Raw genomic sequence first — 18,524 nt, forward strand, 5'->3', positions numbered from 1 at the left:
CTAGTACTTCAAAACATCAAGTACTAGGACAGAACTTAGAGAGCCCTGAAGAAGAATTTATTATATAGTAATAAATAGGAATTTCATAAACAAGGAGTGGAATTTCTCTTAATAATTTTCTTTGTTATATACAAAAAACATCAAAAGAATGTTTAAAAAGCTTCATTTGCATACCTGGATTTGGATCTATGTTTGCCAGGAGCTCTAAATGAGGCCTCAGCCTGTTTAAGTTTGCAGGATCTCCCGTGCGCTGCAAGACAATTGTCAATTCTTGTACACTCTTTGCAAAAGACTCTGGAGATTGGAGCTGAAAACAAAGCAAGCATTAGTGTACTGCATCTTACAACCGTGAACTACTGATCTGAGAAAGATTTTCATTACACTGGTTTCTAAGTGCATTACGTAGTGTCTTCAGATGGCATACAGAGAGTATCAGTGGAGAGAAATTTAATTTCTCATCTCAGAATCTGCCCTATGAAGCTTCATCATAAGACACATAAAAGGGAATTAGTCTTAAAGTACTGAACATCAAAATGTCTTCATATGAAGAAGACGCTATAGTGGGAAAACCCCTTTCATTCTAGTTTAATTAATATTTTATATAACTAAAGACAAAAAGTTAACTCAAGCATTTCTTGAGATTTTTAGCACAACATTTAATAGTCTAATCTAATCCTACAAAGATACTAAAATCATGCCTTTGACAAACCTTGTCAATAATGGATTGCATGTGTGATTTATGTGCCAAGTCACCATACAGAAGAGAAGACCATTGTTCTGGCGATATTCGAAGTCCTGCTTCCATGGCAATGTGAACAATTTGGGCATCATGTTCTCTCCGCAAAGCCTCATAACTCCGAAACTCTTCTTTAAGCTGCATCAGAGAAGAATCTTCATCCCTTTTAGTGACCTAATAAACAGGAATAATTAAATACTCCTCCTTTAACAAGAAAATCTCCAAGTCCATTAGAAAAAGACAGTTATACAGCACAAATCACAAAAGTATTGGGCTTGTATATGCAGCATATACTTTGGTTCTTTTCCAGGTATTTACTCTCAGCCAGCAGTGCACAAGCAGACCCGCCAGCTCTTCAAGTTTCTACAGGATCACTGATGCAAAGCTACAGCAACTTGCTACTTCCAACTACAAAGTAATCAGATTGCTTAAGTCACAGTTACATATTTAGTAATTCTACTAGTAGTTTTTGCTACACAGTATTAAAAGATGACTTAAAGAAACAGGAAAGCCTCCAGAAGCAACTTCATAAAAAGGATAATTTTAAGATATTGACATTCTAAAACTAGAATATTTAACTTTTACATTGGGCTTTCTGTTAAGTAAAACTCTTAGGTTAGAGAAGGTATTTGTCATAAATGAGAACAACAGGTCTCGTTATGTTAATATTTAGTTTAGTGATGTTGTGATAATCATGTTTTTAATTGTGATTCAAGAAGGAACAAAGACCCATGGAATTAACTTTTCATTCTTCTCCAGATATAAAGAGTTGCGAATATGCAGTTTAAACAAGCCACCCTTATGTATCAAAAATAAAGAACCTCTTCAGTGCAAAGTGGCCAGATACAGACAAAAGAAAGGCTAGAGAGTGACAAATATGTGGGAACACAAGGCTGGAGCTCAGGCTGAGAGCAATCTCTGTCTGGTGTCCCTCTCTCATGCCTGGTGCTGGGGCTAGGGAAGTTCCCAGTACTACATTTGTTCCTTTTGCAGGGAGTTTTAAATATCAAACAACTATTTCATGACAGCTCTAGATAAACATCTTATAGTCTGCACTATTTAAATGTGTAGAAACTGATTACAGTCTGTACTATTTAAATGTGTAGAAAATGAATTTATGTAACATTTCACAGGTGAAAGATACTAATCCTAGGTCAGGTTCTCTGGAGCTGCACTAATGCACAGTAACAAACTTCAAACACTGGTATTTTACCTTAAAGCAAGATGCTCTATACAGTAGCTGCACAACATGACCAATGCTTGTTTTAGAGGCCTGAGGAAATCTTGGTTCTAGCCTTTGCACAACAAAAAGTACCAAAACTTTTCTTGAGAGTGCAGAGCCATCTTCCAGTGCCAGTAATACAAGTTTCAGTGCCTCTTCTTGCATAGCTTTAACACACAAGAATAAAAGATGAAACACATTGCCAGAAATCAGCAAGGCTATCATATATTAACATAAGTAGGCATCTGAATCATCTCAAATGTAATTCCTTATTATTTTTTATTTCCCTAATCATAAGAAAAAAGCTTTGTAAGCATTTTAAGAAGTTTGCTGATTTAGAAGTAGTATTTAGAAGCACTCAAAGCACAGCAAACAAAAAGCTATGACTAATTTTCAGTAATAAACACATCAGTAGTGCAGGTTCTGTATTTTATTCCACCGTGCAATCATGCAGCCTTTGTAATTCTGTAGCGTCTTATCAATGCTACGCCATGGAACTATAACATAAATACAGGGAGAGTGTGCAGGAATACTAACATCAGTTACTGGAATAAAAAGAGGACTAATTTCAGTTTAAACATAATTTCCTTCTCATTTCTGTGCCTGCTTCAGCAGCACTCAAAGAATTTGCTGTTTCTATCAAAGTTATAAACATGATCATTATAAACTTTAAGTATGCTGCAACCTTGTTATAACAAAGTACAGCTAAATACACTCTGCTGCAGCCTCTACAGGTACCTTACCTGGTCCTAGAAACTGGCATCCTCGTGCCCTGACAGCAGCCCAAAGATTGGCAGAAAGCTGCTGAGGATTTTGGTGCTGCAAGATCAGTTCTGTGACAGTTCTCTCTCCCAGTGATCGAGCTGCTCTCATAGCTCTGACCCGACCCTCTTCCTCCACCAGCTGACAGTTCACCAGCGTCACAAGCTTCCTTTGCATTGGACGGCTCAGTGCACTCTGATTCAAGCTTGCAACACCTTCAAAGGAGGAGAGAAAAGGCAAACTATCGCTTTTATCTATATGAATTTATCTGTATAAGACAAAAAGGTGTAGTAATATATGTCTTTCTTTAGGACTTGGACACTAGTCACAGGCATCTTGCCTTCTCTTCAGCAACTCTGTGTTATCAAAAGGGATTTTAAAGTCTTACATGGACATCAAGCCCATCCTTTAAGGAAAGTTCAGCTTTAGTACAAAGTTAGCCTCAAGGTAGTAATATTAAATAAAAAAAAAAAAAGAGTATCTTGTGAACTTAAATTCTAAAAAAACCAAGTGTCCCAAGTGTGAACAAGCTTTTAAAGCCATATGGGAAACTTTTATCACAAAAATGAGAGGATTATCCATTTGTTGTCTAAAATCAGTGCTGAAAATACAGTGCTGTTCAAAGAAAGCTTCATCGAAATTCCACTCTTCAGCAGAGACTCACCTTTCCCTCCACTTAATGGCTTTAAGTAGAGTGCCAAATCCTCAACACATTTCTTTGCTACTTCATAATGTTTGTTCTCTCCTACATTACTCAACTTTACTGTCTGATGATCGGGTACCTAAGAAAATGCAAGGGGGAGGAGAGAGAAGAATTACACATACCAGGCTACCTAATATGCCTTCGACAGCACCAACGTTGCTACTATTAATACATAACACTGCAGATTTACACTGCTTTTTAAAGAAGTGGGAGATGGGACCCACCAAAGGTATGTAGAATGTAGTAAAGAATAACAAAAAGGGATCAAGATGAGGGTTGGGGTGATGAAAGATTATTTTTGTTAGTACTCAACACGTTAAGAACATAAGTAGGATAGAAAACAATAATGGAGGTCTAATGAGAAGGTACATAAAAGATGAATGAAGAACACAAGATCTGAGAGGATGATCAGCGTACGAGATCAGCATGATTTACTACAGAGACACGAGAGAAGTTATAAAACAAACTGGCAACAAAATAATACGAAAAAATAAAATGCAAAGTTAAAAAAATCATTTGAGCATAATTTGGGCATGATGAAATCTTCAAGGAGAACTAGCAAACTTCACTTGCTGGAAAAAACCCAGAGTAACAAGGTCAGACAGCGAGAACAGAGGGAGTATAAGTCACAAAACATTAAATTGTTTGAAAGACAGTGCAAGAAGTTAGAAGACAAGGAAAATAACTGTAGTAAGATCAAGGCTGCGATCTGACACAAAGTTAGAAATGAGAAAAATGAAAGGAACACGTGAACTTAAGAAACAAAACCACTTTGATATAGTGTTATTACCAATAGCCGTGTCGAGGAGTGTGATAAGCCATTAAAAAGCAACGTAAAAAGTATCTTCTTACTGTTTCTTATGTTACTTAAAATGCCCGGATGTTACAGGAAGAATAATACCTTAAAGCATATGAACCAGCAGAAGGTGAGCAGACTTATTTAGTCTCTGGAAGGCACAGTACTGATTATATAATCGCTGTTTTGCCACTACTACAAGACAGCGCAGAGAACGTTCCTGGCCTGATTAGCCAGTGTCTGAAAACACAACTGGAAACCCATCATCGCGCAATACTTCAAAAACCCAAATAAAACAAAACACGCTTCTGAAAGCTGGTTAAAGAGCAAGCTACTTTTGAACATGTGACATGCAGAAACGAGACTCCTTGCGAGCATACAATGAATGAGTGCAATCTCTAGGTTCACTTTTCTACTGACAGTTGTGACAGAACTATTTTGTAATGGATTTTTTTCTCCAGTCACAGTTCAAGAGCCTTTTTAAATCAGAATTCACCTTACAATGGTTACATTTTATGAAGATGGTCCTCAAAATGGTTTAGTCCTCTTAGAGGACTTCTAAATATAACAAAGGTTGTGTCTTGCCTATTTTTTAAGACTAAAATGAGGGAAAAAGATCAGCACCCATACTGCAAATGGCACGTAAACGGTAATAACACAAAGTGGCAAACCAAAGAGCTGCTTAAATCATACCTGGGCCCCAACTAGCTGGAGGAGTGCGAAGTTTACAGGAAGAACATCGATGTCCGTGTTGATGGCAGTCTGGTCGAAAGGACATGCCTTGCGATGAAGCTTGTTCAGGCAGGTCTTACAGACAGTGTGAGAGCAACCTAAGCTGATGGGTTTGTGCACATTCTCATCAAATTCATTGTAGCAGATTGGGCAGGACAGAAATTCTGTCCACTGAGCTGCCTGCACAGGCATTGTGGAAGCTGGACTCTTCTTTAGCAGGCTAGCAGACCATTATTTCTCTGTACTATGTTTTGGCAGCTGTAAGTGAATAACAGAGTATTTAAAACATGCTTTCTGGTAATTTAGAATGATTTTTTTCATTAAGAAATAAACCACCATTGCAGTATTTTACAGAAGAATCCCAAAACCTTACACTGAAGTAATCAAAAACCCCAACCTCACGTTAGCTTAATAATTCTACCAAAATGGGCTCATGAACTGAACTGATGCAGATTACAAGTTGAACCTATTCACAACAAATGACATTAAGGTTCTTCTCACAGGATTAAATACACCTTTAGTGTAGGAAGAGGAAGACATTTATTGGCACAGAACACGTAAAAGCATGAATCACAGTAACCATCTCAAACTATCTCATCTGACTTTGAGTTTTCAAAACCCTGACAGCACTCCCTGGTTGTAGAATGGGCCTGGCCATTCTACACAGAGAAGACACAGAATTTGTGTATGTTTTTGCGAGTAGTTAGATGTTATTTCCACCTGAAATAGAGCAGAGCCTCCCTTCTGCAGAGCTTATTCTGACTTCAGACACCAAACTAAACACAGCTTTGCCTTTCTTTCTGTAAAAGACAAATCAATTCGCAAAAGCTAAGAACCATAAGAAAACACTAAAAGAATAAGAGGTTAGGTTTTAGGTTTATGATTGTCTTGTGTTACTTCCCCTTTTCTCCCAAGAACCCATTGAAGCGCTCAAGGGCAGAGACTGCTGTATTCAATTTTGCTTTTCACATCTCTGCCTTACACAGGAATGCAACTTCACTTCCACAAACTCACAGCGAGAAAATCTCCAATGTGTTGAAATTCCAGGTATTTGGGACAAAGCTTACAGTAAGGCAAGCAATAATTTCACCTGGCTTGCTATTAAGTCTTGAAACATCTCACGCTGTGCAGTAGTGCCTTGAAAACTGTTTACATAAACGTGTTTCAAAGAAAAGATGGATTTATAGTAATGGCTCTGAAGGACATCCCACCCTATATAACTTAAGTTCTTGGTAGAGATAACAGGCCTAAGTAGTTCATCGAAACCGTTCACATTATGCAGACTGAAATCCACAGCTCCATCTAAGAGCTGAGCAGCCCCACCCTTCACTGCAATGTGCAATGATGTTGACTTTCTATGCAACCTGGAGACCAGTTAGTTCACTTCAAGGCTATGAACAAGCTTCTCCTAGCAGCTTGTTAGAAATGCAAACACACAAATGCTATAATTACATGTTTAACATCCTAGTTTTTTCCCTTCCAATGATGGAAAAAAGGTAATTGCTTTGAGGAAGCTGAGCTCTCCCCTCCAGTTTGAATCCAGTAACTCTGCTGCAATTCCATTGTTGGTTGTGCCACAGTTTAATGAACGCTAAAGTATCGGACCATTGAATTCATTACGAGAACACCAAATACACTTTATCTGTGGATGTATTTTATGTTAATTATAACCATCTGTTTAGAAACGCTATTTAGTACTATGAACATTCAGTGCCCTTTACGTAACAGGATACTTGTACAAGATGTCCTTATCTCAGCGAGCTTTTCAATATTATGCAGTGATTTTCCCCCAAAAATGAATTCCCATAGTAAGTGTAAAACACAACAAACTGGAAGCTGAACCGATCCCTTCCAAACCAAACTGCTGAGGTAACACTTTCAACATAAGCCAGAATGTTCACATGCATTACACAAAAGTGATTTTCACCCAACTTCTAGGAAAGCACAATCAAAGCTCTTGCAGGCAGGAAAAAACTGCATCCCTCTTTAATCTATTACTACATGTGTCTTGGAAGGAAGGAAATTCAAAAGCAAAACAAATAATAGCAAAAGCACACAATGAGTCAACATGCCTAGAAAGATTTTAATTCCTCTATGGAGAATCCCACCATTTCCTTTAGCACATCTACTCCAGCTTCCCTACCAGGACAGCAGAACAAGAGAGGTACAGAACTGTAGCATGAACTTACAGCAAATACTTCCCTTAAAGCTTTTCGCCACCATCAAGCTAACACCACCAATACTACTGCTGACCCAGGAACCACACTGGTGTCTTTCCACCTGACTGCACCACAGAGGTAGCAGCACAAACTGGACAACTTGGGAAGTGTGCTACTGCCATGACTCACACAGCGAAAAGTTGAAGGAAAGGCCAGTCCGCACCAGCTCAGTCGCTGGTACGTCAGTAACAAGCTAAAACCCAGTCTCTATTTCCACACTGCTCAGTAATTACCTCCAATGCAGGAATCTCTGCTCTCAGTCCCCACATTCAGTTTCCAGAGATACTCACAAGAAACAGCCACCTTTCTACTGACAAGCTTTTAAAATAGAGTTGTTTTGTTTTCCTGACCAGCATAGAAACTAACACAACAGATTCTGCCAGTGAGCACCACTGAATTTAAAGATCTATCTGTGGATATTTCATCCCCATAAATGACAGATTCCACTAAGCATGTGTTGGCCTTCAGATTTCTTGACAGGAAGAAATCTAATTAAATCAGCAAAGAGCTGAGGAGAGCTCTCAACTCCTAAAATTTCCAGCAGCCGTATGCAAAAGGAGGCTCCATACTCTATTAAGCCTGCCAGCTCTCCTGCCACTCCTGTGCTCCAATGTGTTAAGAAACAATCTCCCATCTCCTAATTATCATGTCAACGTCTCCAAAAAGCATAAGCCCAGTGTTTAATAGATTCTTGCTCCTTGTCAGAAGCAGTGTATTCCTGGGATGTCCTCTTGAAGTACAAATTGAGCCAGCGCTCTAAACTGAGCAAACACAGGGCGGAGAGAATGTAATAAAGAGGGTAAAGTAGAAATCATTTTGGGTTTGTAGTAGCACTCTGCAAAAAAAAACCAAACCAAACCCAAAACCCAAGAAAATGGCCAATACAGAAACTGGCTGAACATACAAGGTAATGGTGATTTTTACTTAAAAGCTCTTTAGATAGTACAGCTACAATAAATTTTACACTATTGCATTTAGAAGCAATACATCAGATGACAAACTGGAAAACTCATGAGCCCAAGTTCAGAGATTACATAATAAATAAAAACTATTGCAGTGGAGCAAATTTCTATTTCTAACACAGCAACACTGTATGCCCACTGCAGGGCTGGCTGCAACAGAGTGGGGTAACAGTGATAATTTGAGACCAGATGATTTGAGACCAGAAGAATATTTGATGAAACTGGGAGGTGGGGCAGAAAGAAGGAAAGGTGAAGCCCCCAAAGCTCCCTCAAACAGCCTTACCATTTGCAACGGATGGAAGCAGTAAGACTGAGATGTTCTTATTCTACGCTAACTTTTAGCTACCTAATCCCATGTCATTCTCTATAACTAATTAAAGTCATTGTAGTTACTCAACAACTTTTGGATGATAATCCTGATTTCCTTAAGAAACCAAGCTTAGGTGACCATGCTGTTCTATTAGTCTGTTCCTCTACCACATGAACCACAGGACCCCTGGACCACTTTTGAGCAGATGTGATTTGAGTTGCATCATGTCTGAAATCTGCATACATTCCATGAAAATCGGTATCAGGTGAAACTTCCAATTCACACTTCTCGGGAAAGGCTACAGCACCAGGCTCAGCAGTTACCGTCTGTCTGCTCCTCTGATCTATCAGCACACAGCACCAGCCAACAAATACCACATTTTGTTCAGGTATAATAAAGGGCTATTTGGAAGGTAGAGACACGACACAAATCTGCAGGAATTCCAACAAACCTTTAAAGACAAAGGGCTTGATCTGTGAAGAGCAGTGCTGGATGTCTGGCTCTTGGCCTCCTGAATTTGGTACCAATTCATTAAGCAAGGCAAGGACAGGTTTCAGAGCCTCACAGCAGGAGACTGAGCCGGCGTTGGACTGAACACGGCCTGCACTGGCTAATTAGCAACTCATGACAATGCTTTATCTTAGTTTCCTTTTATCCAGGGCTTAGAGGCCTAACACCAGAAGGAGATCTCCACACCAGAAGTTACCGACCTCAGAAGTTCAACAACCGTACACCAAAATAGAGAAAGGGTTTTCTTTAGTTAGTGATGCTGGTGTTGCATTACATCTCCATTCAGTTTTATTTCTCACCCACACTAAGATATACAAATTCAATTATTTTTAAATACTTTTCACACATCTTTTCATCTTACAGAGAAGAATGCAAACACATGTTTAGAGATGGGGCAAGTTCAGTCCCTCCCCTTGAAGCTACTCCATGAAAGGACTGAATATTCAAAGACAACTGCAGCCTCATCTTCAGCTGCCCAAGCAGACGTCTTGGATTTTGCTTCATTTTTAAAGACCTTTTGCTCATATTTATTAATCAATTATTCGATCCAACCCAGGGATAGCTTTTTCAGCAAGGAACAAAACATTTTGGTGCCTCTTTGCCAGCTACATGCCCCAGTTCCTACGTAACATGGTGAGCATGGGGCTCAGCCTAAGAACACTTTCTTCTCTTCAAAGGGAAGCAGGTTCAACACAAGGCAGGGATCAATCCCCTTCAAAGCTCCACACTGCCTGGAGTCAGGATATGTACCAAAACATGATGCACACAAGTTTCAGCCCTTTCCAGAGGTTGAAAACTTGCTTTCCCCTTAGCCTAGGCAAAAAGAGAAGCAGCAGTACCACCAGCAGCCACATCTGAACAGAAGCAGCCTTCTTGCAGACCTAAGGGGGAGCTGCCCAGGCCTACTCCATCAGGTCCCTTGCAGGACACAGGCAAAGGGAAGTCTAATAAGCAGAGCTTGTACTAGAACGTGACATGGGATAATTCTGTCACTGAACAAAGGAAACTCTTCTCTAAAGATGAAGGGAAATCTTGAAAAACTAGTGAAATTACACATCATATATCACAAATTAAGGTAGTCCAAGTACAGTCTCACTGTGGATTTACACCTAAATCTCAGAATCCAATTGATTTTTAGTCCTTGATATTGACTTGCTCCTAATGTTGACCGCAGAGATCATGGTATTTTCTTTCCCTTTTTTTAAGGGATCTCCATTTATGCAGGTTAATCATTTGTTTGCACTACAAGGAGGTAGCTTGTTCAGACCTTCCTTCCTAAGTATGTAGTTCTGAAAACATCCTGACTTGGGTCAAAAGCTTAGTGTCCACATAATCAAATGATCACTATTATTCTCTGAAACGGTAGAATCTTTTCCTCATTTCTCTTCAACAGCCACCACCAACAGCTCTAAAAACCTAGCTTCATTAAAAGCTTAGAAAAGGGCCACCCCATAACAGCTTTGCATCATTCAGCTATGACAGCTTGAAATGAAAATAAATCCTCTTTACAGAGCAGACTTGCTTATTTCTATATTCCATAATATCTGTCACATGTAAATGTCTATATCACGTGCAAATTCTATATATAAAGTAGAATTTCTCATGACCATTAAAGATAGTATTTCAATGTGGTATTTTCACTAAACATTAATACTACTCTGAGTACCTACTACCTCAGTCCAAATTACAGAAAAGTTATCACCAAGAAATCTTGGTAACATGCCAGAATCACGGAATATCTCAAGTTGGAAGGGACCCATAAGGATCACTGAGTCCAATACCCTGCTCCTTGTAGGACTAGCTAAATCTAAACCATATGGCCAAGAGCATCATCTAGATGTTCCTTGAACTCTGACAGGCTTGGTGCCATGACCACTTCCCTGGGGAGCCTGTTCCATGGACCAGCCACCCTGCCAGTGAAGAGCCTTTTCCTAATGTTCAGTCTGAACTTCCCTGAGGCAGCTTCATTCCATTTCCTCCTGTCCTAAATACATATGCCTGTCCAAACATACGCATTTATGTATGCCAAATATATAAATATATGCCAAATCACCTACCGGACGCTTCACTTGCTATCTTCCACCAAAACTGAAGCCCAGATCCACTCTCCTTAGAACATGTGGCTGAAGAATAAATCCTTATGAATGGGGGCACAGTTCACTAACACAAATTGAAGTTCATGGTGGCTCACCGACCACCCAAGTTCACTGGGTTCAGAGGTAAATCCCCTCACATCAACACTAGAGTCAGTGTATCCCCAACAGCTCACACCTGCTCTTTCCTGTTCCAAGTGTTGCCAGCAGGAATCTGGTACTAGATTTTAAGTTTCCTGTATACTTACGTAATGCCACTGTGGGTTTTTTTGTGTTTCGTAGGTGTCACTGAAAGGAGAGTTTGTCCTTGCCTGATACCAGTTCAGCTCCTGTAACGGTATTGACTTTTCAGGACTAACCGAAGGGCAAATAAACAAAACATTTCCTTTGCCACCAAAGAAAATCAGCTGAGCTTACACTGAAGGCAAAGAAAGGGAGTAACTTTCTAAGCAGATCTATATTGACACAATTACTTCACAGGGAGATCAGTGAAGGATTCCTTACTCTCCATTAATATTTTCAGAGAATAAGGATCCTCACCTATGGCTTAGCTCCCAATGAGGTTTCTCCTTTTGAAACTATGCTTTGCAAAGGAGATGTTCCATATTCTCACATTTTCCAAATAATTTTAATTAAATACTAATTCCATTCTGAGATATAAGCAAGAAAACAGAAGGTTCCATAGGAGTCAGAAAGCCTTCTTAAGAGTGTACAGAATACTTCAGCATGCCTATGTATATAGATTTTTCCTTTCACTAGGATTGTCACTCAGTGAGGAGATCACTTCTGTTCATCCCATTAGGAGCTAAGCAAAACCTGACCAAACCTAAAGTAACGTACACCTAACAAGACAAATGCTGGTATAGCTGTTACCTTCTGGATGCTTTAAACAATCTGTCTCCTGTAAACCAACAATGCTTTAACTGAAAGAGATCGATACTCAAGAGGAGGGCTTAATTTCAAGTTATCTCAAGCACTGACATTAGAACTGCAGGAATTTAATATTTTGGAGAGAAATTGCCATGACCTCAACCAAGACAGGACCAGAAGTTAATAAGAAACCTGTTCTTGTGGAAGGCTTTGCTTACATTGCAGAACCAAGCAGCTCATTAGAAAGGCACGCAGGTCTTGGGAAGTGATTGATTACAAAAATGAAGCATTCCGTGTTTTATGGAATAATATTTATACAAGCAACAGAAGCTCCAATCCCCAGAATTTCCACAGATGTTTAACACAGAGCAAAGGTCAAATCGCAGTATTTTGGTTAAGAAGAGCTACAGTTGTACGCGTTGGCTCTCATTTAAAACAAGACCTTTTCTGCCCCAATTACACGTTTTCACGCTTGTCATCTGAAGGGCTGGGTTTAATTTTTGCTTCAACGTTCTGATATAGCTGTAATGGGCATGAAAGAATAATCACAGGAGGAGTTACAGGAACTATAACTCTGCCCAGACAAACCCTAGGTTTGCACTTAAAGCGAAACAGACTTAAATCAGAGATTTCCCTGGCTGGCAGCTTAAACTTTGTCATTATTTACCCTCACTTGGGGGTCACCCCACACCGAGCCCTGTAACCGAGAGCTCATCACTCTCCAACCACACCGCTGCCCTCTCTTATGCTTTCTGCGCTTAACTTAAAGCTCTCAGCACACAGCAGAGCCAAGACACGCTCTTCCGGATCAGTTGTTTTGGGTTTCTAAGACACTTCAAACGTGACATGACAGGCGCAGTCCTAAGGCCCGTTTTCCACCGTGACTCTCCTCCACCATTACCCCGAAGCAGAGCTCCACCTGAGCAGGGCCGCTGCGGACGCCGGTGCCGCTCTCCGGAGGACACCACAGCACAGGCCGCCTGGTGCTGCCGGCGCCGTCACCGGGAACCTCCCGGCCTCAAGCTCTCCGGTGCGGGCGCAGAGCGGCCCGGCCGCTCCCCTCGCCCCCCTCCGCCAGGCCGCTGTCAGCAGCCGCCGGCCGCGCACCTGCGCCCGGCCCCGGCGCCCGCCGTCATTCCGGAGCCACCGCCACCAAATGGCTGCCCCGCGGCCCCGGCTGGCCCAGCGGCCTAGCGCCGGCCGAGGGGGGGCAAAGCAGCCGGCAGCCCCCTCCCCCGCGCCGCAGCGGGGCGGCGGCGCTGACAGGCCGCGCTCGGCGGGCGAGGCCCGGCCCCGCTCCCCGCCCGGATTCCGCAGCGCCGGGAGCCTGCAGGGCACCGGGAGGCGGCGGAAAAAGGAGGAAGGGACGGAGGGAGAAGGGGGGGGGGGGGTGGGGGGGTGCGGGCGGGGCCCCGCCGGGTCACCGCGTCCCCCGCGCCGGCCGCCCCCGCCCAGCCCGCTCCTACCTGCGAGGCGCGGGCGGCGGGGCCGGGAGCAGGCGGCGGCCCCGGCCTCTCACACGCCATGGGGCGGGCAGCGCGGCGCGGAGCGGCGGGGGCAGCGGCGGGGGCCTCGGCGGCGCCGCCTCATCGCGCTGACAGCCGGGAGCGCCGCCACGCCCCCTCTCGCGAGACCCAGCGAGCGCAGCGGCCGCGCCGCGCCCGCCGCCGCCGCCACCGCCCCGCGCGTGACCGCCGCGGCGCATTGTGGGAGCCGAGCTTGGGGGGGAACTAACCATCGAGACGGAGGCACAGACGCGACGGCGGACGCTCGGCGCCGCCATGGGGAAGCGGAAATCATAGAGACAGCGCGGCTGAGCGGCGGGAGACGCCGCCGTCAGCGCCCCCTTGCGGCGCGCCTCGTCTGAGTGGCGCCTCAGCGCTGAGGAGCTCAGTTTACAGTCACAGTGTCGGTCATTTATCTTATATTGTAATTAATAACTTCATTATTAGTAGCGCTAAGAGGGATGAGGGACTTGGAGGACGCCTCTGGCGCAAATCAGCTGTCCTGATGCCCCCCACGGGGTGAGGCCACCTCAGGAGCAGCGTGAGGGAGAGCGCCGGGTTGGTGCTTCACCAGAACAGGCACCTCGCTCCTCTGGTCACTCACAAAGATCAAACCAGGGTCGTTAACCAGAGCCGAGGAGGTGCAGGGTTGTGACTGCTGAAGAGGAAGCGTTCTATAAGAAGAAATAGGTCAGCCTGACTCTTCTGAAGGACAGAAAACCCCGTTACCAAATGACCGTGACTTGAGCAACGTATTTTGTTTACAACTCGCCACAGCAAACGAAATTCTAAACACCAAGGTATGCAGGTAATTATTTAGCTGCGATTAGAAGAAAGCATATGTATTTCTGAAACGGCATCTTGTTTGTATTTCATTTATTGTACTATGACAGGGTGAGCGGTTACATGGATGGACAAGGAGAGGAAACACCTTTAACGGGAACGTGCACAAACTCGGGTTTTGTTCACAAAGCTCACCAAGACACTCGAGCCACTGAACAGAACATGCTGTTGGCCCGTCGCACAACACAACTCTCCCCTGTTTACATGCAATACAACAGCAGACCAAAACAATGCATGTTCCTGCTCCCATCGAAGATGCACTTCAAAAGACCAGCCTGTTTCCTCCTTGGACACACAGGGAAATACCTATGTATGCGCCCACCAAAACCAGTCAAACAAAAACCAAGGCATGATCTTCTGAATGATAATCATACACCTGCCAAAAATAATTATTAATGGAACAAATTTCAGCACAGTTGAACCAAATCTGTCCCATGAATGCACAATACATTTATTTACTGAACTACAGTGATAGAAGCCCAATGTAAAAAGGATAGGGGGAGGGAAGTTAACTTTTTCCTTGTTTTATGACCTCTTCCAAGGATGAAGGAGTTTAGTTTAAGTAACTAAGTCTGCAGACACAAATGAAAAGCTACATACAAACTTGTACCTACACCCAAATTAACATCTGTAAATATAGTAATGGCAAGTGCAGGTCTCAGCATGCTTTTGAAAATTAGACTTAATTTATATGAATTAGGAACCAAAAATTAATGGTATTCTGTGAAAAGCAAGGAAATACCAACCACAGGGTCAAAAGGCTGTAAGTAGTGACAGACTCAGAAATGTAAACAGAACACAGTGCTAAAATGCATTTTTGATTGCAAAACGTTAGGCAGTTGCACTGTAAATGACTCCCAAACCTTTTAGTTGTCATGATAATTCCTATAGTTGAAAATCACTGAAGTAAAGCAAATTATTTAATATAAAATAATAGCAGAGATTTTGAAAGGTTGGGCCTTCTGCTTAAAGTACTGGATGCAACAGGTGATTTTATCTATGTAGTCAGACATTTTTGTGGATTTTTTGAGCAAAACACAGGACTTGCCTGTTCAGACAACCTGGTTTTTGAGGAAGACACATGCTGCTTACCACAGCAAGGCCTGCTATGAACTGCAGCCTGCAAATTCTGCTGCAGCCCAACTAATATGTACTTTCAGTGTTAATAATACCAGATGAAGAGCTTAAAAAGCCCCTCATGAAACACATTTTTAAGACTCTTCAGCTGGAATTTCCAAGAGATAAAGACAGTAGTAGTGCTGGCACAGCTGAGTGTGCCTGTCACACGGAACAGGTACACACTGAACCGCCCACGTAACTGATGAACCCCAAAAAAACCTGGTGCACTCACAGACACAGGGGAAGAAAATAACCAAAACCTGTTAACTTGACATTAAAAACTATTGTCTTGGATTTTCCAAACAGCTGGGTTGTGACTTCTGTATTCAGAGCAAGAACATCACAAGCACCCTTCTGAAACTGGAAGGAACACTTGAAGGAACAGGTACCCTGGTGATACAGACAGGATTACAAACTATCGCTTCTTAGCTGGAGAGCATCTAACGTAAGTATCATTATCTCATATTAACTGAATTGACTCTTTATTCATATCACATTAAGTGGAAGAAACATATACCAGTCAAAGACAGGTACAGGATGAAGAATTCTGCATTATATGGCTTTGGATGCTGGTGATAAAACTGCAATAACCTTTGACAAAGTACAAACACACCTACCCAAACACACACCGTTACCATTTTACTGTATCACAGAGTTAAGAGTATGAGAAGACCTCTATATCTAAGCCATTCCTAATGAGATATACAGGATTGTTTTTCAAAAGTAATGTATAAATTGCTATTATGTATCAGCACACTGCTTCATTTTACATACGAGCATATGTGTCTTGTAAAAAAAGGCAAATGTTACAACTCAACAAACACGAGTAAAGTATTCAGAATTAATCAAATACAGGTGCAAAACAGGTATGACAGGAAAAAAAAGGTCAGAAGTTGTTTAGAAAAATTCAGAACTCATTCATAAAACTGAAAGCAAATCCTTCTTCAGTTGAAAATGAACTGCAAGGCAACACTGTTTCTCTTTTACCCATTCACTGTTTGCAAGAGGCGATTTGAAAGCTTGATTATCTTTTCTTTGCTGTGTGTTCTTTCTTAATTATCATAGACTTGAGTATGACAATGTGCCTTCTTTCTGTTGAAGGATCTCGCAAAGTCTGGGCAAGGAAGGAGATAATTTCACTGTAAATGGTAACATGAGCTGGGTGGGAACAACTAACTCTGAATAAATACAAACATCCCCTTTCCTTAGCCATTATGGGTCACAAACATCACTCAGGCTTCAGCTTACTGCAATATTGGTAATAGATAGAAAATTGTCAGCACTAGCCCTTGAAACAGGGAAGTGCAAAGAATAACTGGGGGAGGAAGTCAGAATGCAACTAGAATAATAGAAGAGAAGCATGAAATAATTTCCCCTATTTTGCAGTTTGCTTTTGGCTAGTAAACACCTTTTTTGCACTTACTGCAATAGGAACCTTAAAGCAGCAGGCAAGTTTGCTGCTTGCAAGGCATGTTTTTGACCACCACTCGTGTTTGTGCTTCTCTCCAGGGATCTGTATCTAGAATTTCACCTAGAATTTCACTAGGCAGGAGCTTTTTGTGGACAATCCTACCCATCTATTAATCATAGTCTATTTTAACTGTCGTAATAGTGTCCAGGTTTGGTTTTTCACTGTTACTCCTTCCATGAACAGAAGTTAAATGCTTTTTAAGAGCAGACTTGTGTTTGAAGTCCATGTCGCAGCAGTGACACTTGTAGGGCCTGTCCCCACTGTGTATGTTCAGGTGATCCTGGAGTGTACTTTTGGCTGTGAAGGTCTTCAAGCACACCATGCACTGGAACGGGCGGATGCCCATGTGCCCCCGGATGTGTCTGTTCAGGTTCTTTTTCTGTGTAAATGTTTTGCCACACTGCAAACACAAGAAGAGTTTGTGCATTTTCAGATGTCTGAGATAGTTCTCAAGGTGCAGAAATCCCCTGGGACACTTTGGACACTGGTGCCGCCATGAATTACTGGAGTCATCCACGCTCTGGAAGCCATTTGTCCCACCATAAGTTCCTTCTGGATTGTCATTGACTAAAGCCTGAAAGTGATTTCCTGGCATTTCTGTATTTCTGCTTTCAACTGTAGAATTTATCAAGCAGTGCTGGGTTTCTGGAAAATACAAATTTGTTTTAGAGGATGTGCAAGGCTGAGGAAAATTATCATTATCTACATTTGCAACGCTCATAGAATCCATTCTGAAAATACAGATTTCTTCATCCTTGTATCCAATCTCAACTGTTGATATTTCCGAGGGTTTGGGGTCCTTCCTTTCCGAGATCACGCTCTGCACTATGGGCTGCAAGGTGTCCCCATTCTCCTGCTTCACAGGGTACTCAACATTCACTGGGCTGTCTTCAGAGATTTCAATTATTTCACAGTCTTTATCTAAACCCTCATCCCCATTTCTCAGTTCAGCGTCTGAGGAATGACACCTCTCCGCAGTCTGGTTCTCCATGGAGGCATCAACCTCCAGGTATTTCGACAAAGCTTCAGTACACTTCTCCACAATGTGAACCATCTGGAGATAGCTGGCAGCAGTGAGGTATTTCAGCAGCTCCTTCTTTTTGACTTCCAAAGCACCGGTGTAACAAGAGAGCAGGAGCTTTCTGCCCACCTCGGCGCTCTGCAGGATGGTGATCCGCACCTGCCTGGACTGATTGAGCAGGAACTGATCCCGCATGAAGGTGGAGCAGGCGGCGAAGATCACCTTGTGCCCCTGGAACTCCGTGTCGTTGATGTAAATGGAGACGTCGCAGAAGAGGTTCTGCTGCCGCAGGAGGTTCATCTTCTGCAGCACGGCATCCCCTTGCTGCTCAAACTGGAAGTGCAGCACCTCCGAGTCCGCTGCCATGGCGCTGCTCCTGAGGGGGAACCACCGGAGTCCCGCCGAGCCCAGGCCACCCCCGCTAGCAGGACCCAGCCGCGGCCCCGCTCCCCTCCGCGGCGGCTGACAGGCTCCGCGGAGCCCCCCTCCCTCCCGCTCACCGGCCGCGGCCCGCCCGCTTCCCGAGCCGGTGCGTGCTCCGCTGCCGGTGCCGCAGCGCGCCGGAAGCGCTTCCTCCACCCGCCCCTTCCGGCAGCGGCCGCAGCGCTCTCCGGTCCGCCCGCCCCTTCCTGCTGTTCCCCCTCCCCGCC

At 43.1% G+C, this 18,524-nt stretch overlaps 2 protein-coding genes and 1 non-coding gene across 8 annotated transcripts in view; all 3 read right to left on the bottom strand.

The window, feature by feature from the left end:
* The window catches only part of RC3H2 (ring finger and CCCH-type domains 2), a 29,295-nt gene extending 15,581 nt beyond the window's left edge, over positions 1-13,714 (bottom strand). For 2 of the 6 annotated variants that reach the window (XM_065695803.1, XM_065695808.1), the window contains exons 1-7: positions 13,382-13,485; positions 4,913-5,209; positions 3,385-3,502; positions 2,702-2,935; positions 1,950-2,125; positions 710-910; positions 175-307 (exon numbers count right to left, since the gene is read on the bottom strand). In XM_065695803.1, coding sequence (XP_065551875.1) covers positions 175-307; positions 710-910; positions 1,950-2,125; positions 2,702-2,935; positions 3,385-3,502; positions 4,913-5,143 — 1,093 coding nt within the window. In that variant the 5' untranslated portion in view covers positions 5,144-5,209; positions 13,382-13,485. Of the gene's footprint in view, positions 1-174; positions 308-709; positions 911-1,949; positions 2,126-2,701; positions 2,936-3,384; positions 3,503-4,912; positions 5,210-5,671; positions 5,687-12,834; positions 13,044-13,381; positions 13,486-13,650 lie in introns of those variants that run through there. The other 4 variants (XM_065695804.1, XM_065695807.1, XM_065695805.1 and 1 more) reach the window with 4 other exon arrangements.
* On the bottom strand, positions 396-509 carry LOC136022610 (small nucleolar RNA SNORD90). The gene has a single exon (XR_010616224.1). It is a non-coding gene; the product is annotated as a small nucleolar RNA SNORD90 (small nucleolar RNA).
* Positions 13,715-14,279: 565 nt separating the features above from the next.
* ZBTB6 (zinc finger and BTB domain containing 6) lies at positions 14,280-18,417 on the bottom strand. The gene has a single exon (XM_065695843.1). The coding sequence runs from the start codon at positions 18,238-18,240 to the stop codon at positions 16,963-16,965; it is 1,278 nt and encodes a 425-aa protein (XP_065551915.1). The 5' UTR covers positions 18,241-18,417; the 3' UTR covers positions 14,280-16,962.
* Positions 18,418-18,524: the final 107 nt, after the last annotated feature.

The sequence above is a fragment of the Lathamus discolor genome, chromosome 15, assembly GCF_037157495.1.
Source record: "Lathamus discolor isolate bLatDis1 chromosome 15, bLatDis1.hap1, whole genome shotgun sequence".
In the NCBI taxonomy this organism is placed as follows: domain Eukaryota; kingdom Metazoa; phylum Chordata; class Aves; order Psittaciformes; family Psittacidae; genus Lathamus; species Lathamus discolor.